The sequence below is a fragment of the Crocodylus siamensis genome, chromosome 4 (genome assembly GCF_052110815.1).
Source record: "Crocodylus siamensis isolate JL-2025a chromosome 4, ASM5211081v1, whole genome shotgun sequence".
NCBI lineage: Eukaryota > Metazoa > Chordata > Crocodylia > Crocodylidae > Crocodylus > Crocodylus siamensis.
Genome location: NC_143398.1, coordinates 236,422,383 through 236,447,128, shown reverse-complemented (window position 1 = coordinate 236,447,128; position 24,746 = coordinate 236,422,383). Strand labels below are relative to the sequence as shown.

The 24,746-nt window shown below is 41.9% G+C and overlaps 1 protein-coding gene across 2 annotated transcripts in view; it reads right to left on the bottom strand.

Moving 5' to 3' along the window:
* The window catches only part of LMLN (leishmanolysin like peptidase), a 30,679-nt gene that overhangs the window by 5,708 nt on the left and 225 nt on the right, over nucleotides 1-24,746 (bottom strand). The window contains exons 2-16 of one of the 2 annotated variants that reach the window (XM_090045955.1): nucleotides 24,572-24,669; nucleotides 21,382-21,412; nucleotides 19,608-19,690; nucleotides 19,226-19,343; nucleotides 17,760-17,938; nucleotides 16,262-16,367; nucleotides 15,908-16,002; nucleotides 14,176-14,293; nucleotides 11,753-11,860; nucleotides 9,848-9,924; nucleotides 9,022-9,132; nucleotides 5,791-5,923; nucleotides 4,473-4,632; nucleotides 3,689-3,819; nucleotides 2,690-2,900 (exon numbers count right to left, since the gene is read on the bottom strand). In XM_090045955.1, the coding sequence (XP_089902081.1) occupies nucleotides 2,690-2,900; nucleotides 3,689-3,819; nucleotides 4,473-4,632; nucleotides 5,791-5,923; nucleotides 9,022-9,132; nucleotides 9,848-9,924; nucleotides 11,753-11,860; nucleotides 14,176-14,293; nucleotides 15,908-16,002; nucleotides 16,262-16,367; nucleotides 17,760-17,938; nucleotides 19,226-19,343; nucleotides 19,608-19,690; nucleotides 21,382-21,412; nucleotides 24,572-24,669 (1,759 nt within the window). Of the gene's footprint in view, nucleotides 1-2,689; nucleotides 2,901-3,688; nucleotides 3,820-4,472; nucleotides 4,633-5,790; nucleotides 5,924-9,021; nucleotides 9,133-9,847; nucleotides 9,925-11,752; nucleotides 11,861-14,175; nucleotides 14,294-15,907; nucleotides 16,003-16,261; nucleotides 16,368-17,759; nucleotides 17,939-19,225; nucleotides 19,344-19,607; nucleotides 19,691-21,381; nucleotides 21,413-24,571; nucleotides 24,670-24,746 lie in introns of those variants that run through there. The other variant, XM_090045956.1, reaches the window with a different exon arrangement.

The following is a 24,746-nucleotide window of genomic DNA, read 5'->3' as shown; positions in this document are numbered from 1 at the left end:
TAAGCTATGCACTTAGAAGTAGGCTAATCTATAAAAAAAGCCTTTTATCCTTTTAAAGGCAAGGAACTTTGTCAATGTGTGCCTAGCTCTTGAGACAGAAGCAGCACAATGTATTTCCTATATCTACCGTTTCAGAAATACCAACTAGAAGAGAGCCAAAAATGTATATAATAGTATGGCAAAAAAAGAGGAAATTTAAAGAGGAAGGTGGGAAGAATAAGCATTACAAAGAGTGATGTCTCAGGCTTTCAAAAAAAGTCTGTTCCCTTAATACTTATGAACTAGACTGAGATACAAACATACGTAAATTAAAAACATAACTAAAAATGTAAAAAGAGAACTCTCCAGGGGGGCCCATCCTTCTAACTTTTCAGTAAATTTCTTCCACTGATCTGTAGCAAAATGTGTGATATTATCATAACACAAAAACATAAAACAATGTAAAACAAAACATTCATGAACAGTTCCAGACATCTATAGAGAACACCCTATAAAACATGAACATTACTTTTGTTTAAGTGGGAAAGCAAGCCTGGAGATGCGGTGCATGCCATGCAGTTACCAAAAGGGCTGCCAAGATGGGGCAGTGCTCTGTTAACCCTACTGCAGCCGTAGCTATTGGCTAAGCACCATAGCTTGCACCTGAAGCTGGAAGTAGTTTGACGAGGCTTGTGATATGAAAACAGCCTATCTACAGGAACTTGTATAAAGTACTATGGTACTTACAGTAAAGAACTAACAGTCTTTCTACTGCCTTTGCAAGGGTCTGAGGCCTAACCTTGTGTGACACACAGCAAATCCTTCTGGAAGCAGCGCGTCTGGGAAATGTGGCACCCAGAAGACAGTGTGAATGCAGTAGCTAGCATCAGTCCTGGCGCCACACTTTCTAGACACATTGTTGCCAGGAGGACTTACTCTTTCCAAAGTCCTGGCCGACTATGACATAATGTTTCTCTCTACATTCTGCCTTGCAAACACAAAGATCCGTGTTTTATTTGGAACATGCTATATACAAGAAAATACGGTATGCACCACGCTAAATACTTTAAACGACACTTCTGTTCGTTTAATAGATTTCATAGACATTAGGGCTGGAAGGGACCTCAGAAGATCGAGTCCAGCCCCCTGCCCTAGGGGCAGGAAGTCAGCTGGGGTCATAGGATCCCACCACTGAAATATTGCCATGTGGATGGAACAAAGCAGTTGTCCAAACAGCATGCAACAGCGCACAAACATTAAGGACAGTAGTGGTGACAAATCTAGCATGGTGATGGGAGGAAAGGTTTACATGGGCACGGTGTATTTACCGCAATCTGAGACATTGGAATAGTTTCAGCATTCAAGAGAAGGAGCATGGCAAAAATCTGAACAACATGAAGGTTTTTACTTTCTTTTATCAACTTCCATTTTAGAAAAGTAACTGGTTTATTGTAACATGGAAGCTGTAAATCCCTGAGGTCAAACCGACTGTTACTGTCAAACAACTAACCCTGTAGTCTTTCACATTTTTGGGGATGTTACCCCTGTGAGGTCAAATTCACATGCAAAATGATAGAAGTGCTAATTAGGGCTGTGCGAAGCTTCGTCGCTGATCTGATTTGGAGGAGATTCATCCTAATTTGGCAGCTGAATCTCCAAATCGAATTGAGAGACCCATCAATCTCTTCGAATTGAATTGGAAACCTCCAATTCGATTCAGAGATTCGACCATAGACAGCTTTACATGTTTTTTCTACGTACCTCGAGGTACCAGGCGTGGCTCGTGAACACTGAGATGGTGGGGTGGATGGAGCATCCCACAGGAGCATGGGGGACCCGTCCCCCAGTGACTGGTACCTCCTGGTGCCGATCACCGTGCCGGGGTGGGGGTAGGAGTGGGGGGTCCCCTGCACACTTGGCAGTGGACCTCCCCTCCCCACCCGCACTTCTGTGGGATGCTCCATCTGCCCTACCATCTCAGCGTTCATGAGCCGCCTGGTACCTCGAGGTATGTAGAAAAAACAAAAACATATAAAGCTGTGTCTATGGCTGAATTGCAGATTCTGACATCAGAATTGAATATTCAGATTCGGCCAAATCAAAATCAGGACAGTGATCTGAATCAGCGAATCGGATTGTTGTCCCCCGAATTTGAATCAAATACTGCCTGCTTCACACGCCCCTAGTGCTAATTCACTATCCCACTAGGACTAAAAATGGGAAATACTCAGACCTCTAGAGGCTGCAAGAGCCTTCTAGACACACCTATGGTCTCAGGAGGATAAGCTAAAGAAGACACCACATGAAGTGGCTCCCTCTTTCAGCCAGGTTTGTTCCAAATAGTTCCCTCCCCATACACGAGCAGAAATGTGGTCAAGCAGCATTAAGATGCAACCACTCTGACTATGCTCCCTTCCCTCCCAAAGTTTTCTGCATTACAGAACAGATATAAAAAAAGATCTGACCATCCCTTTCCTATTTACTCATTAGACGTAGTCTTTTCAGAAAGATTGTTTATAGCAAGATAAAAGTTGTTTAGATTTTCTAATTCACAAAAATGCAACCCACAAGATATTTTAGAAGTTACTCACACTGCCAAACCCTGGTGACACTTTTTCAATACTGATTAAAAAAAAGAAAGAGAGAAATATTCAAAGTTTTGGGGTGCTTTCCCTATCGTTTCATGTAAACAAATTGTAAGGCAACCTACCAATCTGTGCGACCTTTGTTAAGTTAGCAGCTGGAGGATCCCGTTCAGGGGGACAGGAATCACAAAAATCCCAGCAGGCTGGACAAATCAGATTCCCAACATGCACCCAGCCATTCATCTGAATGCTAACGGTTAATACTTGGCCTGAGCGACTGCACAAGTATGGCGTGTCCTTGACCCAGACATGCAGCCCTTGGGGAGAACAAGAGACCTTAAAATAAAGAAACACAGTCAGGTCTGGTGTATTAAACCAAAAGTTTGTCTCAGTCTGTTTAATCATCAGACACTTGTTTTTAATTTGTCCAGTAAATATTTGGCTCACATACAGCACAGATGAAATGGAAACAAGCAGTACTGAGTTAAGAACAATTAGTTATTTTGATCCATTTTCTTTCAAGGAATCTTTAAGGATTGGTGGTATTTTTCTATGCGATTATGCTGACCAAATAAAGAATCTGGCAGTGCCTTTTTACGAACACATTTAAGTGTGCTGACTTTCAACCCAAATTTCAGAACCCTAAGTGATACAGCCCAGAGATTATCAATTATGAAAGAAACCCTACACCTAGCCAGTGCCTTCTACCCTCCAAGCTGAAGGAGGTGGACCAAGTTCAAATTTCATGTCCACCTCCAAAATTCAATTTGATTCACAAACATGAATTCAACTTCAATACTCCTGTGGGGAAAGATTCCCAATATAAACTTAAGCAAATTGTGGAAACTGAAACATAAGCCTCCCGTGTAAATTGTGGAAACTGAAACATAAAAAGGAAACTAAGTGAGTAAATCTGGAGTAGCTTTAGGATCAACATACAGCTCTCCCCCATTTTACTGCCTGGGTTAAGTTACATGTTTTTTCAAAAAGTACTTTAAAATTCAAAGCAGGCAAAAAGCCTTTGGATGATCTGAGGAAGTCAATGTGATATTAGGGAAAACACAATTAAGCATCTTTAACCTATTTAAACCCACAGCACAAATTGTATACCATTTATCACTTACCTGATAACATCCACTACCCCAGTCAGGGTAACTGAGCTTCTTTCGACACTGTTCCATAACAAATGCTGATTTCTGAATAAGACACACAGAGTTTGGTCCATATCTCTCTGCACCATAATTTTTGAAAGGATCTAAAGAAAAGAAGAACACATTTCTAAAGAATTAACTCGGGTTCATTAACTTACAATATAATGGTTCTTCACTAAAGCTATGCCAAGAGAGTCAATATTCTTATGGGCAGCTTGAACAGAAATACTGAAGACAAAAGACTTATTTTCAGACTGTTCATGCAATATTAGAGGATACCAATTTGTGAATGATGCACTCCTGAATACTATCCAGAAGAATAAGTCAATTGCTGTTAATATTAAAATAAACAAGCCTTCTGATTGTACTGCAAATGAATGCCTAGCATGCTAAGCACTCACAGATGCCGTCTATGCTACGTTTATGAGTCTCAGAAGGCCACTGAGCAGTTAGTAGTATAAGAATTCATCACATTGTTCAATTATGTAAGAATGCATAAGAAAAACATCAGACATGTTGAACCTAGTCTACAAAAAAAACCCAAAACACGGAGCTGAAATGACATGTTGGGAATAAAGAAGGGAAGGAAAAAAAAAATCAACATAACAAATCTAACAGAACATGGACTGAACACTGCAAAACCAACTGTTTTCTGACCCAGGTCCTTAACTGGAGGTATAAGAATCAAGATAAAACCATCCTTGTGAGCCTGCAACAAAAGACCACATGTTGAAAACCTACTTCAGTGGGAACTCACCTGGCTGATTTTCCAATATTCTGCAATCTGAGCTGCGTTGAAATTCACCACTTAGATGCCAGCTAAATTCCTGACTAAAAGGACAATAATCAGCAATTTCTACCGAGCCACCATAATATGGCAAGTCTTCTATTGGTACTCCACTGAGACTGTCAAAGTACTGAAAAACAAAACAAATGCATACAGTGAAATACCTTGTGTAACAAGGAAAAGCGCATCCTTTGTTTTTAATTAATAATATCATTATTACAAAATTCTAGCAACAGTGGGTACTGCCTATGGACAGTGGTAATAGGCACTTACAGTTATATACTGCCTTTGAACCAGAGGGATTCCAAAGCATTTTAAAGGTCTGAGTGCATGGGAATACTCTGTCTGAATGGTTTCTCCACCAGTCACAATCATCTCTACAATGAAGCACCTGTTTTAGTGATAGCGTCACTACACAACACTTGAGGTAAGGAGCTGAAGAAATAACTTAGAGAAAACTCCCAAAGAAACATAATATAGGGAGGAATGACCACCTCAGATAGAAACCAATGTTCTTTAAAAAGATTCTTATCAGTCTTTTTGATTTGCCATAAGGAATTCATGCCACTAACAGATGCTAAAAAGGCGGCAGCACAGGACGTAATGCATGATCCCAACAATGGAGGTGTGATTATGGGATTGAGCATCAGACCCCATTATGTCATACTGGCAGTGCAGGAGGAGTCTGGGATCATACTATGCTCCTGCAGCTGGGAGCCCCGTCAGCTGATTGGAGCTTTCAGCTCTGAGAGTGCACGGTGAGTCCCATGATAGGGAGCTGTATTAGTGATCGGAGCTCTTAGCCCACCCTGCACTCCTGTGATTGGGAACACTGGTCAGCTGATCAGGGCTCCTAGTATGGGGACTGCTGCTGGGAGCCCCAGTCAACTGACCAGCATTCCCAGTCTTCAGAGCACATAGGAACATGCTCTGGAGGCTGGGAGTACTGGCCATGTGTTCAGTTAAAGAAATCACAGGAACCAGCCACAAAGTTACCGCAGGTAATTTTGTGCAATACTTTGTTGCTTATCCCTGGTTTTATCACACCATTAATTGAAGTAATGTGTGGCCAGGTCACTAAAGATGCATTAAACCAGTTAATCACGTCTTAAGTATAACATGTCAGATGCCCATTTTATTTCTCCTCTGAAGGATGACACTTTCAGCAACACGAGTCTCCGACAAATGATTCTGAATGGACTTAAAAGAAAAAAAAAATATCACCTCTTACAGCACCTGCCTGGTTAAAAATTATTTGAGTTGTTCAGTGGAGTAAGATGTATTTTACCTGGTACTCCTGAGGCAACTGCTTTGGGAACTTCTGTAAATTGCACACTGCTACCGCCCTTTGGTCCTGTCTACAAGTTAGCTGCAATGGGTTACTCCTCAGAGTGTCACAATACGGGGCCACCAATTGCCTCCTTCAAAAAAAAGCGGAGTGGAAAAAAAAATCTCAGTCAAACTGGATACTGTTCATATGGAGTTGCTTTTGCTAGGGGATTTTAAAAAGGCATTATCCATTTTCTCCCATGTAAGGTGGACATTGATTGGTTTTTTGCTTAGCTGCCAAGCTCATTAGTGCCATTACGCTGATCCTGAACATCACGGAAAACTCACCTTGGTACCTACCAACACACTATTTTCTCATTCAAAGCCTCCCGCCTACCAGGTCATAACTGAATTACTATTACTTATGCCCCCCGTGAGTGAGAGTGGTGAGCTGACAACAATATATAAATATCTGAGCCAGTAAAACAGTGCAGCCCAAATTTGAAGATGGACTTAACCTGGTGTAAGCAAGACGTTTAAAAGTACCATTAATTGCACTTAATGAAGGTAAACCACCACAGGCCATTTTCCAAACCAAACCAAAACACTATAAGATAGTAAAAGCAAAACTGTGACAGAAGTGTACAATCTAAAATCAGTATCCAGAATGAAAGACAACTGTCACAGTAAGTTGTCAAAACATCCTGCAACAAATGAAAATCACAATAGCCTCAAGGCAATCAAATAAAGACACCTAAAAAAAAGGAAATATTTTGAAGTATTGAGAGAGGCTATTAAGAGGCTACTAACTGTCCTGCCAATCTGTCCCATCAGCGAGCCAGACGAACGCTCCAGAGTTCTGGAAGTTTAATTACAGTTTAAATAAACGGTGATGGTGTCAGAGCCTCCCTTCAAAGGCTCATCCAGCCACCTGACAACTACTTCATGCTAATCATCCATGCAGACACTAATAATACCACCAGATATGACCCTGTGGTGATCAAAAGTGATTACAAGGCTCTGGGGACAGGGTCAAGGAGTCAGTAATGCTTGTCTAGGCTTCCAGTTGAGGATAAAGGCCCATGTGCATTCTGGAGGTGAATGCATGACTGCACAGAAGGTGTTATAGTGGTGTTCCCAAAGTAGGATTACTGGACAGACATGGGGTGCAGGCAAAGGGTGGAAAAAGCACCGTGAGGTACCAACTTCCCAGCTTGATGAAGGTCTTCAGACTAGATCCAAATGGGAACAGGGATATAATTCTACAGAAGATGAAAATAGTGACTTGAGCAAGGGCAAAACCCTGACGAGGAAGGGAGTGCATCTGTGCACAGGGAGCAGCCTGCTGAGCTTTCCATATGCACATATAATAGCTCCCAACCCATGGCTCATACCATGTTGCCTGGGAGACACTGCAGCATTGTTTGCTGGCACAGGAAATTAAAAAAATTTGAAATTGAGATTGAAAGGGAGAGCAAGTATGTCACCCACAGAACAGAACTTGCTCACAACTGCTGCCCATGACCTAACCACTGCTATCCCTTAACATAAAAGTACAGTGAATAATTACACAAGCAAGCTACATGGGCAAGGCAGAGAATGGCTGGGATGACTCTCAGAAACATAAAGGGATATAGAAGTGTTGCAGCTCATTTACTTAGGGAGGAAGCACTGTACTGTGCATCAACAATGCATCAGGTCTTGATGGGAGAGAGAGAGATTGACCTGGGCTAATGTGAAAAAGAAAAGAGAAAGGTGATGTCACAGTAGTCAAATTCTATCATTTGAACTTCAAGTATAAAGATGACAAAGTAAAGTACTGGTTGATTACTGAAACGGGAAAGGGAAGCACAACTCCTGATACAAAATACTGAAGCATTCAATACTCTTTTAATTTAGCTTGAACACGTTTCACTCAATTCTAACAAGAATGTCGGTGGGGGGTAGAGCAGAATTGAGAAAGAACAGATTAAATAATCTTTAAATGGTTTAAAGTTAGCAGGACTTTATGATATTTACCCCAAGCATGCTTAATAAACTAGCCCAAGCAATCACTGAACAATTACCAATTGTCTGAGAGAACTCATGGAGTATACAGGCCGTCTGAAAAGGACTGAAGTAGGGCAAGTACCGAATCTACTTAAAAAAGGAGGCAGCTAGGGAAAATTAAATCAGTCAGCCTAGTTTCAGTGCCCAGAAAAAGATTAGCACAAGTTATACATCAATCAGTTTATATATGCACACAAAAGTGTGTGTGTTTGGGGAGGGGGGAGGGGCGAGGGGGTAGTATCAGCCAACATGGATTTGTCAAGAAAAAAAATAACAATGAATGTCCATTTTCTCCAAACAGGATTCCTGGCCTAACAGTTAATAGGGAAGTGGGTGAATAGGGAAGTAGGCTAATTTTAGTAAGGGGCTTTTGATGCTGTCTCATGTGATATTCCTGCAGGCAAACCACAGAAATACAGTCTGTATGAAGTTACCATGAGCCGGGAGTGCAACTGTTAAGATTACTTTCTATGGAATATTAAACTGAGAGGACAGTTGACACACACACAATTTGCATATTACACAAAACTGCGAGGCTCTGCAAGGAATCTGGAAGACAGCATATGAATTCAAAACACTCTTGGCAAATCTGAGAAAATGTTTAAAAAAATATCTACAAGATAAAACTTCAATGTAGAGAAGTACAAAGCACTACTTGTAGAAAAGAAAAATCACATATATAAAGTATAGAATGGAAAATGACTGGTAGAGAGTTTGTGAGAAAAGGAAAACCCCAAGAAAAGGGTTACAGAAGGTCACATATTGAATGAAGCAACAATGCAATGCTGTTACTAAAACAAATCTCATTCTGGGATATATTAGCAGGAGTGTCACAGAACATGGACAATCATCATTCTGCTCCACTCAGCACTTGCCAGGCTGCAACTCTAGTTGGGAACGGCGTGGAATATCCTTCATTTGAGAATCTTAATATTACTAGATATACTGATCCTGCTTCAGAGCAAGGAGAGACACCTGATGACATTTTGAGGTCCCCACCAGCTTTACATTTCTTTGATACTTTATATTTAAAGGACACCACCTCCCGAGACCGATACAGAGGTCACAACACTTAACACTAGTCACTAGTTGGGCTCATAAGCACTCAAAACCTACACCTTGTGAGGTTGCTAAATTTTAAGCAAAGACAAATGCAGATGAATATCAAGTTTGGGGAAAAAAAAAAAGGTTGCATTCTTACTTCTGTCTCTTTTGGTCAATCCAAAACTTACAACTCTTCATAACAAAATCACAGCCTTTACCACGTCCCCAGTCTAACTTCTCTGCCATGCTGTAATTGGCTTTATACCAGCTGTCAAAATATTTGGAAATAGGAACACAGTTATTAAGAAACTAGTCTACTTATAAATCCCTAGAAGAGTATTGAAATAACTTGGTACTATCTTTATATTAAGCTTTTCAGTATATGAACAAGATTATACCCCCCCCCGGCATAGAAAGCAAGTTGTATAATTACAATGCAAGATTACACATAATTAAAGAATAAGCTTGTAAAACTTGCTAATGTAGTCATCATCTATGCATGGAAAGAGATATGCAGGGCCCCGTATAAAGAATAAATATGCTACAAATGGTATTTGTCCTAACAAGCCAACATATATAAAGAAAAAAATCCCACTCTCAAATCCGAAAGTTATATCTGGCCCAATTCTGCTCTTCTTCCAGGCATGGAATTTCCTTCCCTACCTGTCAGTAGAGTGAATGGACAGTATCAGCCATAGATATCTGAGATGAGACATTGACATTAAAGGCACAACTTAACAATAGAAAACTAGAACACACACAGGTGGGTACTTCTGGATAGAGAAACAACAGCTGGCATTCAACAAGATACAGTATCTGAAGAAAAATGAAGGTAAGATATGTAGTACAGTAATATTATAAGTTGATTACTTAATTGGTATGCATTCAATTGCATCATGGCTAAGTGCATTAAACTCCATAATAATTACACTGTCTAAGCAGGAAACTGAAGACTAATGTTTGGTCTCATTGATAATTCTTACCCTGTATCCTCCATTAATGCTAAGGTGATCCGGGAGAAAACCCTGTTTTGTGTATGGGATCCAGTCATTGCTTCATTCTGAAAATGACCACAAGACAATTAATAATGTTTTTCAGAAGCAACAGAAGCTTTCATCAGGCAAAGTCTACTCTGAAAAATACTTGATTTTAGTAACATAGGAACGTGGAATACAATAGTAGAGGGCACCACCTGGGAGACAGAGTCCAGTTTCCCTTATGTTGAAGACAGCCATCTCAGCTAATTCCTTCAGTAACTCGATCTTAAAACTAGCTCCCATACTGGCAGGTTGTTCCAGAACCGTATCATTCTAATAATTAGAAACTTCCCAATTTCCAGCCTTAAATGAGTTAATGTAACAATGGGTATCAACTGGCTTTCTGCCAACATTATCCTTTAGTTTAAATGCCTTTTTTTCTTCCTGATGTTACTCTCCAATTTCTAGACAATAATCATATTCCCTCTCAGCCTTCAGTTTAGCTGGCTGAACAAATCCACCTCAGTCTCCTCTTGTCAGACAGGCTTTCCATTCCCCCCCAAAATAGTAGTGGCTCTTCTCTGTATTCTGGTTTAACCTCATCATTCTTAAAAATCAGTGACCAGAACAATATACACTATTCCAAATGAGGCTTCACCGGTGCTTCAAACAATGAGGTTAATACTTCCTGCCCTCATGGAAATCTTTTACCCAATAACTTTGAGTCTTTCTCCTCAGTCAAACTGGAAACTCCCAGTTTATATGAAACGGTCTTGTTACCCGCCTAAGTGCACAACCTTGCAATTACTGCGTTGAATTATAATTTTGCTTCTATTACTCCAGTCCTCAAAATCATCCAGTTCTTCAGTAGTGGAGTGTGAGCTTCCTCTGTACTGACAATGCCTCCCAACTCCCCTGCTGTTTCCCTCAGTAGTACACAACACTGATTTCACTCATTTGCTTCCTCCCTGATTATGAAGCAACTATAGAGGAACAATGTTGCATTGGAAAGATAGGCTAGATCGGGGTGGCCAATTTGCGACATGCCAAGTGGCATGGGAAGCCTCTGAGCATGGCACATGGTAGGAGGAGAAGACAGGCAGATAAGGCAGGGAGCAGAGCACCAGCAGAGGCAGAGGGCACTGGGCAGGGAGAAGAAAGAGCAGCAGATCAGACAAGGGAAGGGGACTGAAGTGGCACTGGGGGTGGGCCTAATTTGTGGCACATGTGCTAAAAAAAGGTTGGCCTCCACTGAGCTAAATGACCACATATTTAATTAGGGAAAGACCACTTTCTTTGATCTGAGGAATTTCTAAGGGGAAAACAAAAAAACCCAGAATGATCACAGAAAGAAAGAAATTCGAGGTAGTAATTAGACTGCATGCTCCAAGATCTGAGATAGAGGGGAGAAGGGAAGAAAGGATGACAAAGGTAAAACTTGACTCAAAGAAAAAAAAATCCTACCCACATATTGCCTCCATCAACTTCCCAAGTGCTTTTATTTCTGTAGTTTTCTTAAAGAGAGGCTAATTTGTTTTGTTCGCTTCCATACCAACTATACCAGGATCTTTGCACAGCTCTACTATGCTATTAAGCTCTTAAGGGGAAGTTGCAGAAGACAGGTAAAAGACTACAGAAAAGCGAACCCCAGGCTGCACTGCACCTTTATTACTAGGTGCTGTGGAACCTTGTACTCAGAGATGTAATAATTTGGGAGAAAAGCCTGAAAGTGAACAATGTTCAACACAAGCCATTTAACACTGTCTATATTGTATTATATTTCAGTTTTTGGTTAAATTTGACACAGCTGGGTTTTCAAGGCTAGTGGGATGTAACTGTATACTTTGAATTTTCAAAGTATACATTTGTACTTTGTGGTCACTGCAAGGGAATATAATTACCAGCACTAACCTCCAACAACCGCTTTTCCCAGTGATTGAGCTCAGTACCCATGCCACCTTGATTTTCAAGCTCCATTCCCTCTAAGATTGGACAATCAAAATGTTTCCGAGCTTCTTCCTTCAAAACAAAAGCAGTTTCAACCCAACTTTTAAAATACTGAGAAACATTCAGACATGCAGTTCTCAATGTTAACTTTTTTTAAGAAAGCTATTCTTGAACTCCCCTTTACAATACAAAGTTATCTTCCTTGTATAAATAATGCAAGGAACTGGGAATTTCCTTTGATTGACAGCTCCAATTAGTTAGCAACTCCCCCACAGATTCCTGCAATCTAACCGTTTATCACCCAAAAGTTATTCTCCATCCTATTTACTTTTCCAACTTCTTTATCAATTACAGCCATCTAAAAAGACTATTAAGCAAACCATTTTTTTTTAATTCCCCTTTTCACCAAATAGCATAGAAAACCTCATGGTTAGATCCATCTCCAGGTATTTTGAGCAAATCGTGTTCCTGAGTAAAAAGTCAGATTTTGTAAACCAAAAAAACTTAACAGAAAAAAACTAGGCTTTGATGGAATTTTCTATTAGAAATTTCCAAACCTATTCAGCAGATAATAAGCATCACAACTTACTCAAGATTTATAGCCAGCCCTCCCAACTCCTACTTCAAAACATGGTACTGGCAAAGATGGGCAGGAGAATCTATGTCTATGAACAGATATTCGACTGAAATGCTGCCAATTTCTGGGAAATCTGCAGCACTGGAAAATGCAGCAGGAAGGGAAGGCTCATAAACATTATAGCTCTTCAGCCACAGGGCTGGAAAGTCACCCCAAAGGTAAATTCTCCTGCCAGAGGGAAATACGGAGCTGCCCCCTCCACACTTCCCACTCCCAGGGGACCCTGATACTTGACAGTCTGCCCTGTCCACTATCAAGGAAAAGGGGAAGGCTGTCAATAATCAGCTGGAAACTGCTGAAAAGTAGCAACTGCCAAGGACAGCTCTTCTCACCCCTGCCACCCTGATAGTGCCACTGCCAAAGCTTCAGCTCTTACCAAGGCTCTTAGCAGCAGGAGGAATCTGCCTCACCCTTACACTATCCCCTCCACTCTCTGCCTGTCTATTCCACCTACTTCACTGATCAACAGAAAGCCAGCAAGAGCTTAGACTAACTGTTGAAGCAGCTACGGCAGCAAGATCCTCACAAAGCTCCCTGACAGCTCACCCTGGATAGCCAACCACATACTCTCCCTCTTGCTCCCTCACCTGAGAGGGACCCCCGCCCCAGAGAGCCCCACGTGAAACTGAACAGGCATTACATATAGTGCTGGGAAACTCTACTCTTAGGCAAGGCTGCTGTTTGAGATGGCTAACAGGTTGTGGCGGAATTGTATGTTTTTTCCACCGCAGATTACTTGAACGCTTCCATGCTCAAGTTTCGCGCTGGGGAAAGGGCTGGCCCCTATTCAGTGCTTTGAAGGGTTTGGATACAAGTAATGTCATTTCCCCAGAAGTAAAAGGTGTTGCATCAGACTTGCTGTGAACATTTCCATAAATCTAAAATGCATAATGTTTGTTTGACAGTCAGAAAATTGCCCAACCTAGAGGAATGGGCAGTTAATCCTAGTCCAGCACAGCCACCCTCTGTGCTGCTGCCCTGAAACTGAGTAGGATCCATCAGTTTCAAGGCTTCAATTCCAGGCAAAGCCTTCTGACTCACCATGTAACAAGCACTAATGAGAAGTGAACAGCTGAGCAGAGGCTCTGACTAACAAGGTAACAACAATACAGTGTGAAAAGCTGAGCATCCAATGTGATTTTGCAGGCAGGGTTAAGTCAGTTTAAGCAATGCTTTTTAAGTGAGGAAGTCAATGGGATTTGGCAAATGGCTAGTGCCACTTACAACATTTGAAAGGCTACCTGCCTTACCACAGGCCTCTCTGTGTGGTTTATACTGCATCACCATTAATGTTCCAGTTAAAACACTATGCAAAAAAAGGGCAAACACTGAAAAGGGAGAAGCATTAAAAGACCAAATCCTTAAATCAACAGAGGTTGTAGGTGTATAAAGACCCATGCTCAGACTTGATGAAATGAAGGAGAGAGCAGAATGGAGAAACGCACTTAACCACCCAATCTACTTTGACCTTTCACCGGACACTTTGGTGTCTCTTCCAACCTCAGCATTTTCTCCTTGCATTTAATCTCTCTCCTTACATGTTAAGGCTACTTAATTATTTTCTCTCTCAATTGACTATGACTATGATTGTTCTTTAAAGTTTGATATGAAGATGATACAATCAAAAAAGCCCCTGTGCTCATATTCAGCTAGTTAAAAGTTTTTGCTCTTCAACAAGAAGAGGCTGTGCCTGGAGAATTGCTGTGCTGTGGTCACATACACTGCAAATACAGCTTAAATCAATACTTACAACGACTCGGGGTGTAACCAGAAGAAATACATCATGGCGCAGCATTTTACCACCTCGTATATCCCACAACCTCACTGCTTTACGAACAATCTTGTTGCTCCACTGATACAAACCTAGACTGTAAGGAGAATGTGTCAGGGATCTAAGCAATAAACCTAGGCTACCCACCAAAATTAAACATTGCTACCTTCCCTAACTGAACAAAAATCTTTGTATTATTTTTCTCATGCACTGTTGAAGGTGCAAGGTTTAACTTGGGCAACATTTCTTTTGTACTAGTCTTATAATAAACCTACTTCCCATTTGGTGATAAGACAAACTAAATAAAGGTATTGAAGTAATGCTTTCCGAGTCAGGAAGTATCCTTTCTAGATACTATAATATGAACCTGTAACTTGTACCTGAAGGAAAGAATCTAAAAGCTAAGCACTTCTGCTTGCAGAATTGCATAAAAGGAATCTGTTTGGACTAGAAGGGAAAAACACTAGTTGCAGAAATATTTATCCTAAAAAAATGTCCAAACTGAGAGTTTACTGCTTTTTTTATGTTTAATTTAGCATACTGTGAATTTTGTTTAATGGTATATCCAAAGAAATACAGGCAGAAGTTACCAGCCGACATTAAGCTATTACCTATTTAAAAATCCTGGAAGAAAAGAAGGTGGAAGCTGGACATCCTACATCAAGTATATTCAATTACACCAATGTCTGAAATATAGATAAATACAGCTCCTGATACAGTAAGTAATTAAGTATGTGCCCAAGTTTAAGAATGAGTGAAATTCTTCAAATTCAGTGAAACCCCTTACAAATTTAAGGTGCTGACAGACGTGGAAAAAAAACCCCCAAAACCAAACAGAACAGCAGTCTACCAGAAGAGGAAGCACATGTTTCATGTGGCTCCCCAGCATCTGTATAGATTGGATGCTTCAGGGGGGGCTTTTTGGAGTTCTCTCTCATAGCTGATAAAATCAGCCCCGCTGAAGCTCCTAAGCTATACAGATGTTGAGCAAGCTGCGTCAAACTGACATGATGCCTCTTTCTCGAATACGCTGCTCTGAGCACTGGAATGGGCCGAGCTAAAAGTAAAGTACTGGTTCCCGCTCCCCCCGCCATGTCTGTAAGCAGCCTTAAAAAGCTTAAATGCCTCACTGAATCAGATCCATTAGGACTTTCCTTGTAGTCCTCTCAGGCAAAACTCCTCGGATGAGTGCAAAATAAATAACTTATATGTATTCCAGTAACTATTAACACAAAGAACAACAATGCTCAGTGCTACAATCAGCCACTCTACATTACCATATCATTTTAATGAGAGCTTAGATACTCAAGTTAAAGTCTACAGAAGAGGCTGAGACTGAACTCAAGCTGCTGCCCCGAGTTAAAATCCAGCTTACACAAATCTTTCCTGGTATTTTAACCCAAGATAAGAGCACATGTGTTTTTGCAGTGGAGTCATAACCTGGGGCACGCTGCATCTGGTCATCTTGCTCTCTAGGGGTAATGCTTGAAAATAAAAAAAAAGGCTTCATGCTAATAATAGTATAGAAAGTCTACAAGATACAAAACCAACATCTGAGCATGATGATGCTGGATAATAATTCAGCAAGAGACACAAATAGGATTTTTAGACAGGCTAACTGAACATGCATTAATAAAACAAGAAGTAACAGCCAGTTTGATAGCATCCTTTTAATAAACTAGGGAAAATGAGATTAAAAAAAAAAAAATACCTTTTGTTAAAAGGTGGAAGACCATTTGCATATCTTGCTGTCAAAGGATTTCCATCATCATCACGATAAAATGCAAACAGCCCAGCAGAAAAACCCTTAAGGAGAGTCAAAAAGCATTTTTAGACTGTATTTGTTATTGGTCTGTAAAAAATTCATTAAGAGACCAATATACAACCCCCCCAATAGATACAATGAGAATATTTCACCTGAAAACAAGTAGGAGAGATGCTGAAGGATGCTAACCAAATGCGTTTTCCTCACACCCACCGTTCTTTCTTTAAAAACAAGCTCAAAGCATACAAGGTAATTATGACAAAATTATGGAAAACTACATAATAAAATACTGAGTCTTACCAGTGCATGGATAACTTCATGTTTCACTGTTGAAAGCATGCCTATAAATTCCTGAGCTTGAGTAGAAATCATATTTGGACACAAATTAGCATATCCAGCTATTGGCCTAGAAGACAGACATCAGTTTTGTCTTTTTTTAGTTTTTTAAATGAATTATATTCTTACAAAAAGTGTCAAGCAATTTAAGTCACATTAAATATGAAATAAAAGATTATGCCTAAAACATGCTTAACCTTAAAAGAGAAGTCAATTAATAGCAGAAATCAATTTAACAACAAGGCCTTGGGTATAATGTTCTCTCTGGCTATGTAATGGCACACATCTAAAAATACTCTAAACACAGCATATAGAAGTTCAATAACCAGTCAATGAATTAACTCATTAAATGCAAACTTCTCTACCAAGCAGCAGCCACTGTACAAATACCAGGTCTGTGTTTACATAAAGCCTAAATTTTATATTAAGAGACTGCTGATATCCACTCTGCATGTGCAGTTACATTTTAATAAAATTTAACAATTACAGAATATGAGGATTATTATTTGAGCACCCAGACTTGACAAGCCAAATAAATTCCTTTCTCCACCATCAACACTATTTAAAAAAAAGAATTCAAAAAGTCAAGCCATTAAAAAGGAACCTGGCCTACTGGACATCTTTTATTGTAGAAATCTGTAAACTATTTTTGACGAGACCAAACATTGCTCTTAAAAACCAATTTGTTATATCAGAACCATAAAGCCTCCGCTCTCTCCACTTCTTCTCCATCCCCAAAGCTAGCAGCAAATGCAGTTTGCTGATGTTTAAGTTATATAAGTGGTCAGAGATTACTTGCTGGGTTGGTCTGTTACCATGCTATGATCCATTTTAAAATTAGAGATGTTCACTCCACTCCAGCTTGGAAAAATTCGCACTAGTTGACTGTATAAAAATTTAGGATGACAGTGCATTGCCGAGGGCAATTTCAAGGAGGCTCCAGACAAGTAAGTGAGTCTAGGGATAATGAATGCAACTACAGAAACAAAAAAAAAAAAAAAAAAAAAAATGCACGTGTAACCGTATTTCTGCAGTTATGGAGCAACCTCTAACTCTACTTAAAACTAGGGAGAATTTTACCACTTACTTCAGTGAAGCAGGATCTTGCTTTACTATGCTATATCAAGCACTGAGAAGGTTTGACTAGGATTCCTAATTTTTCAGTTTTCCTGGGTTTAGCGTTATTTGATAGTTTTGAGGTTGCATAAAAACATTTAACTTAAATTTGTACTTGAACATTTAGGGAAGGTATCCCATCTTCTTCATCTCTGCGCTTACTGGCCCGTAACGAAAAAGAAAAAGTTCTGAATATGTCACCTACCTACAATGTCACATTCCACTGCAATTATTTACCACCCAGTAGGCAAGTGATGGTAATTATAATTCAAATCCAAAGATTTAAGAAACAAAAAGACCCTCATTACTTAATAAATACTAAATTTAGTCTAGAATGAATTCTTACCTGTCCATTTCTGCTTCCAGTTGGCAGTAGGCCGCATATGCAATAATATTTTCCTGACCACACCTTTCTGTGGTAAGAGCACTAACATAAAGTACAAAGTCAGCGTCTCGAACCCCTTCTTGATCTGGTATGCCAATGGGTCCACAATGCGATTCATTTTCACGGCACACTCTACATCGCTGTGACAGTGCAATTTCAGTGGGGGGAAAAAAAAAGAAAAATTAGCTGCAATAACTGCTGAATTCCTAGAAATTGAGCATATTGGTCTTGAAGCCAAAATGTATTTAAAAGAACCCTTCCCGTGGACAGAATAAATATACTGGAGGCAAGATATTTCTGAAAACAACTAGTGATTTGGATTCCTCACCTTTGCATGCCAAACTTGAGATGTCTTAAAATGACCTGAGTTTCAGAGGCTGAGCAGTTTGAAAGCAAGGCCATGTTTAAGTCTTTAAATTTCTACATCCAAATCTGAGGCACCCTTAATCACTAAATGTCTTTGAAAATCCTGGCCCAAAGCAACAGTTAATATGGCTGAGACTACATTTATTATGAGCATGTCCCCAGACTCAGTTTAATGAAGGAACTTCAATGAAAGCCCGTGTCCAAGTGTTACACAGTTCACTTAGAAAAAGGTTTCAGTTAAAGCTACAACACTTACAGCAAAATAAGAGAAACCTTAGACATCTATTTTAGGGAGAGTCAAAAATACCCTAGTGAAAAAATAAAAGTTGTGGCAATGGAAGATTTTGCTAATTAAGAACTTCAGAACTGGACTCAATTATTAGTTTTTCAGAAGCTGAACAAAATGAACAAGTGTTATGATTTTTTTTGAGAAAAACACAAAGATTTAGGCTGATATCCTTTACTGGACCAGCTATGTAATTGGGATAGAGTTAGACAAGCTTTTGAAAGCAAGACTTTCTTCATTAGGTCCCCATCTTTCATTCAAAAGCTTGTCTAACTCTATCCCAACTACATAGTTGGTCCAATAAAAGATATCACCCTAAGAAATTTTTACTTCTTGCATAATTATGGCATCATCATGGCTACAACATTTTACATTACCATGATATTTTAAGACGTTTGATTTGATATTTTAAGAAGTTTGATTACATCTTAGTCTCTACATTCAACATTCTTACTCAGCCAATTTTCCTTTGCGATTGTGCTTTTACTGCATAACAATGATATACTTTCCATGATATACTTGCCACATAAGTGCACTGTAATGTAACTATAACTGTCCTTATAGAAGAGTGAATTATTTGACTTCTGTCCTATAAATTTAAAATTAAAAAAAACACTACTATTGCTTTAGCTCTGATTGTGTCTAGTGGCTCATGCATGGTCATCTCCCACAAGTAATCCACATAAAGACAGACATATATTAACATAGCTAGCAAAGTTCACAAGCCAAAGAAAGTACTTTGAAGACTGAGCAGAAGTCACATGGCTTGAACTACCTGTAGATGTTCCACAGGAACCACGACTGGCCCACATTTTGTGTGGTCTGCACAAGCTTCTTGGCAATATCTGTGAGGATCATCTTTCTTCGTTAAATATTGGCTTGTTGCGCACTGCCTTCAATTAACATTGATAAAAATCAGTATTATTTCACAAATTAAAAGGCAACCTGGAAGAGTACCCAAGGACCAAAAGATACTGGAATAGACAGATGCACAAATATTACTATTTACAACTCCAATGTTAAAAACATTATTTGAGAGGTTACTGTTGCACTGCCCCAGAAAAAAAAATCAAGACACTTTTCTACAGCTGCATTAAAATCCATTCAAGATAACTAATGTCAATGGAGCCAAGAATATCAAACAACACTAAACATACCTGCTTAGTAGGATAGTGCCAGTAGGTCTGTGGACTTGAAAAGTCTTCTCCAAATAAGAAATAGCTTGTGGGAAGAGTTTGTTCTAAATAGAACAAATATAAAAACCACAAACAATAGTTGAAATACAAGACGACATTTATCTTAGGAGGCAATAATTATCAAATTACAGGGCATCTGCCAAATGCCAAGGCACAGTAGGAGAGTAGACAGCTAGAAACTAAGGGTTACTAAAGTGAACAGTCATTACAATCCCAAACAACTTTCCTAAATACATTCACATTTTGCTCTCAGATTTGACAGATAAAAAGAAGTGCAGCATAACTGAAAACAGAGCTTACAATGTCACCCTAATCATAGGTGAAAAAAAATTGCTAAATGTAACAGGCTCAGAGGTGTAAGCTTCACTAACTATAAATTAGTTACTATAAATTCTAACAACCCATACCTTTGCCGTTTCCATTCTTTAATTATTTTACTTTGAACAATGGAAGACTACTTGTTGAATAACTGTAATATTAAAATCACAGAAGCTATTGCTATATTTCTCTACTACCTAAAGGGCAAATTTTATTATTAAATAAGCCAGTCAGCTCCTGAACAGAAATCAGACTAAAGCCCCTGCTACATGTTACATACTGTACGCAGTTAACTAGTAAATTGAGCAATAAATTTAGACTGGCCACATATGCAAAGTAATTATCATATGATAAAAAATGATTATTCAGCTATAAAGACAGCCAACCAGCTACAAAGTTAGTGCTTGACAAATGTGTAACAACTCTAGAGCTGGTTTCTATCCAGCACTGCAAACCCATTTGTGGTGCCAAACTGCACTGCTAATTAGAGAGATCTGCACCAAAAAAAGAAATCATAGTGAAAAAAGCAGGGCAGCACACATGGCTGCAGCATTTCCTGCCCAAAATGCTCTGGCTGCTGGCCAGGCTCCATGCACCTGGATCATCACTGCTGCAGCCCTGGGAGGCCCCCCAAGAAACCAGGTAAGGTGGCTGGGGTCAGTCCCAGCTTCCCCTACCCGACCCGAGGCAATCTATTGTGTGCCAGAGTGCATGTGTGGGGGCATGCCTGGGGACAACCAGCAGTGGCAAAAATATGTGGCATTGCTAGTTGCCCCTAGAGAAACACACTTTCCTGCTCATGGGGGCACCCACTATGTCCACGTTTTGGGGTTGGAATAACTTCAGTATCAAGATATAACAGACCACACACTCTGCAGGCTTTAAAGTTTTGGAGACCTTTCACTGAGAACAACTGAAACCTGTTTGATGAAAGACAGCAGAACAAAGTTAGCTTAGATGGATTCAGGATAGGAGCTGGAAGAGGAAGAGGAGTTAAACAGCTCAGCTCACAGTAGAACATGCTGCCCATCAGGTGAAGAGATACAGCATTTTTTTCTTCACAAAGGAAAAGTAATTAGGAAGAAGTGCAAATTGGACTCAACTGCAGCTAAGACACCATGGCACTGCAACCTTAGCAACAACAGTATGTCTGGTTGCCATGACAGATCCCAAAAGGCTTTCTTTACACATAAAGCACAAGTGAAACCCAGGCATTTTGGGGGCAAAGATCAGCCCACGTGCCAGGACAGCATTAGGGAGAAGGGAATTTGCAGCTACACAGACTTTGTTTCCTTGAGCAGACATCTTTACCACTGAAGCAGACCTGACTGCTACCAAAACAGAAGTTCATCCCTACAATAAGCCTATGCAGACAGACACAGCATATGCACAGAAATGGGAAAGAAGAGCAACTTACCTTTATAAGGTGTCTCTTCTCTGGTAGCAAGCTAAAAAAAGATGAAAAATTACTGTTATTTATGTATGTAGAAGACTTGTATGCTGCCCTTCACAAAAGGCTCAGGCTGGTTCACAATAAAAGCCAGATGTAAATAAAAAACACTCCCTTCACAATACCCCAGTTTAATACTACTCAGTTAACGTCTGCCCAAAAAAAAGGTCTTGCAGAACTTCTGGAAAATGCCCAGGATTTGGCAATCCATACGAGGAGGGAATTCCAAAGCAGAGGAACTCCAACCAAGAACAATCTCTCATCCATTTTTGCCAAGCAAGTTTGACACAAAGATGGTACTTGAAGAAGGTTGCTCTGAGCTGATCTTAGGGATCAAGGTGGAATATAAAGGGCAAAGCAGCCCCTTGGGTACAGAGGGCCCAGACTGGTTTAGGACCTCAGAGGTCAAAATCAGCACCCTGAATCACACCCCAACAGCTAGTGGAAACCAATGTAGGCTCTGGAGCATCTAGCCCCATCAGAAAGGGGCCACTGCATTCTGCACTAGGCTGCAGCTCTGGCTAGCCAACAAAGGTAGGCCCACACAGGGAACACTGCAGTTGTCTAGACTTGAGGTTATGAACACATGGATGATCATGGCCAAATCTGAATCTGAAAGAAAGGGTTGCAGTCTTATCATCAGACGGAGCTGGTAAAAGGTATTCCTAGCCACTGTCACAACCTGAAGATCCAGGTACAGCAAAAGATCCAAGGCTGTGGAACCAAGTGAAAAGGGGAGGCTGAACCTCAGCAATAATGGGTCTTCTTATGCCCCATAAGTCATGGGCAGGGATCCTGGTTTTCTTGGATTAAAAACCCAAAATCTGTGATAAAAATTAAAGGGCCCCCACGGCCCCTCCCAGTGCTGCTGGTGTCCTGCACTCCCCCCTCACAGCCTCAACGGCCCTCCTGATGCCCCTCGCAACAGCCCCCCAGACCCATACATGCAGACATAGACACTGACACCCAACCCAGCAGGTGGGGGGGGCAAGGGGGGGGCAGGGCAGAGGAAAGGGAGGGTGCTGGGGGAGCAGATCAAGAAGGGTGGGGAGTGTAGCCCTGTGCCCACTCCCAGCCCCACACATGCAGGCCAGCCTGACAGGAGGTTCACACACAGAGGCCGCCACCACAACTCTGCCACTGCACCTTGCGCTACCATCCCATGGCCACCTGAATGGCTTTGTGGGCAAGTGGCACAGGGCGTGGCAGCAGCAGCAGTGCCGTGGCAACCACCATGTGTAGGCCACATATGTGCTGCCCGGCCGGGGGGTGAAACAGGGGGCTTGAATTAAAGCAGCATGCCCCACAACCAGCTGCACGGCTCCATGGTGGCGTCTGCATGCAGTGGGGGGGCTTTGCAGGCAAGCACTGCCACCGTGAAGCCATGCCCTTCACTCCTAGATCCTAGAGGTAAGTGGGGCTTGGGGGCTGTGGGGCAGGCTAGGGAAGATGGTTTGGGGGCTGAGGGAACAGGGGGTGCTGCTGGCCCCAAGCAGCACATCACAGCTGGGAGCAGGGCTAGGGGGTGAGGGCAGGGGTGCCCATCTGCAGGGGGATTTTGCAGGCAAGTGATGCGGGACAGTGTGGTGGTGCCCGTAATGTGCAGGCTGCACCCATGCCACCCAGCCGGCTGTCCCAGGGAGGGAGATGGAGGCTGGCATGAGGCCGGAGCACAGGGTGAGGGGGCTTGCACGCGGCACTGCCACATACCTAGAGGCCCATTATGGCAGTGATGGCCACTGCCTCCAAGACCTCCCACTGCCACCATGAAGCCGCACCTGGAGCTGTGCAGCCGGCCAGGCGGCACTGTGGTGCTGGCCAGGCAGCACGCAGCTATCCCCACCACCACCCCGTGCCCCACTGCTGCCTCCGGCCACACAGCTCCGAGCATGGCTGCCCTGGGGCTGCCTGTGCCTACCCAAAATGAGGCAGCAGACAGGTGATCTTGCAAGCTGACAACAGCACCAGCCACTAGTTTCACCATCTTTTCATGGCATGCTGTCAACTGGCCAAGGGGCTCTGCCAGCCCCACCCCTTGCCAGTGACCGGCTCAGAGGGCTGCCCTTCACTAGTGCTAGTGCCCTTCACTAGCTAGTGCTAGTGCCCTTCACTTGATGCCATCATGCACCCCTGTGTTCAGCAGCCTTCCCCAAAAAGGGAAGGTTGGAAACTGACACCTCAACCAGCTTGTACTCCGTGTCAAGAAAGAGCTTCTTAAATAAGGGCCAGACAATAACACTTAAAAGCATCCGGAACTCTGCCTTTCCAAAGGAAGGCACTCGCCACCCCCACCGGGAATGCCCCCAATCTCCCATTTGGCATTTAGAAGCTAGGACAAGCTTGGGGCCAGTTCACAACTGTTCATAGCTCTTTGCCTCCATCATAGTGGGTGTCAACAACTGAAACTGCTCTATAAAAATGGACAAGACCAAGCTTCCTCCAGGCTGAACTCCGATTCTGTAACTAAAAACAACACAGGTAAGCTAGGTCATTCACCATTCAGCAAAGTGCTACCGGAGAGTACTTTGCAGATGTAACGGCAGTGAATAAAAGCTTCTTAAAGGACTGCCACAACACAGTCCTTTAAGAAGGATCTATGCCACAATCAGCACACACTGCAAGCTGTGCTCTAACCACCTACCCTTTTGCTTCAGCTGTGTCAGCTCACTTGTGCATCAGGATGATCTCTACTACTATACTGCTGGGAGCAGGTGCTCTGTCTATGGCTGGGGTCAATGTGCTATTCCACAAATTGACCAGGCTATCAGCAGAGTAGCTGTCAAGACAAAGTGTCCCCCAGGGAGTTCCAGAATCATAGAAAATGAGGGCTGGAAGGGACCTCATGAGATCAAATCTAGTCCAATCCCTGCTCAAAGCAGGACCAGCCCCAACTACATCATCCCAGTCAAGGCTTTGTTGAGCTGGATCTTAAAAACTTCCAAGGGTGGAGCTTCCACCACCTCTCTGGGTAGCCCCTTCCAGTGCTCCACTACTCTCGTGAGAAAGTCCCCGCTAATATCTAACCTAAACGTCCCTTGTCGCAACTTGAGACCGTTGCTCCTTGCTCTGTCATCCGCCACCACCAGTCATGTCCCTCAGCCCCACAACCACTTCTGTTGCCCTCTGCTGGACTCTCTCCAGGGCGGGCTCTGCTCACCCCTCGATGCTGCGGTCGTAAACGATGTGAATCCGCAGCTGCTGCCCCGCGTGTCTCTTCAGCACGTGGTTTTCCTTGAGAGGAACTCTGTAGACCACCTGAGCAGGGAGGAGGGACGAGGGTGGGCGGGGCTCTGGCCCAGCCTGACCCCACGCGGCCCCCGTCTCAATCCCGG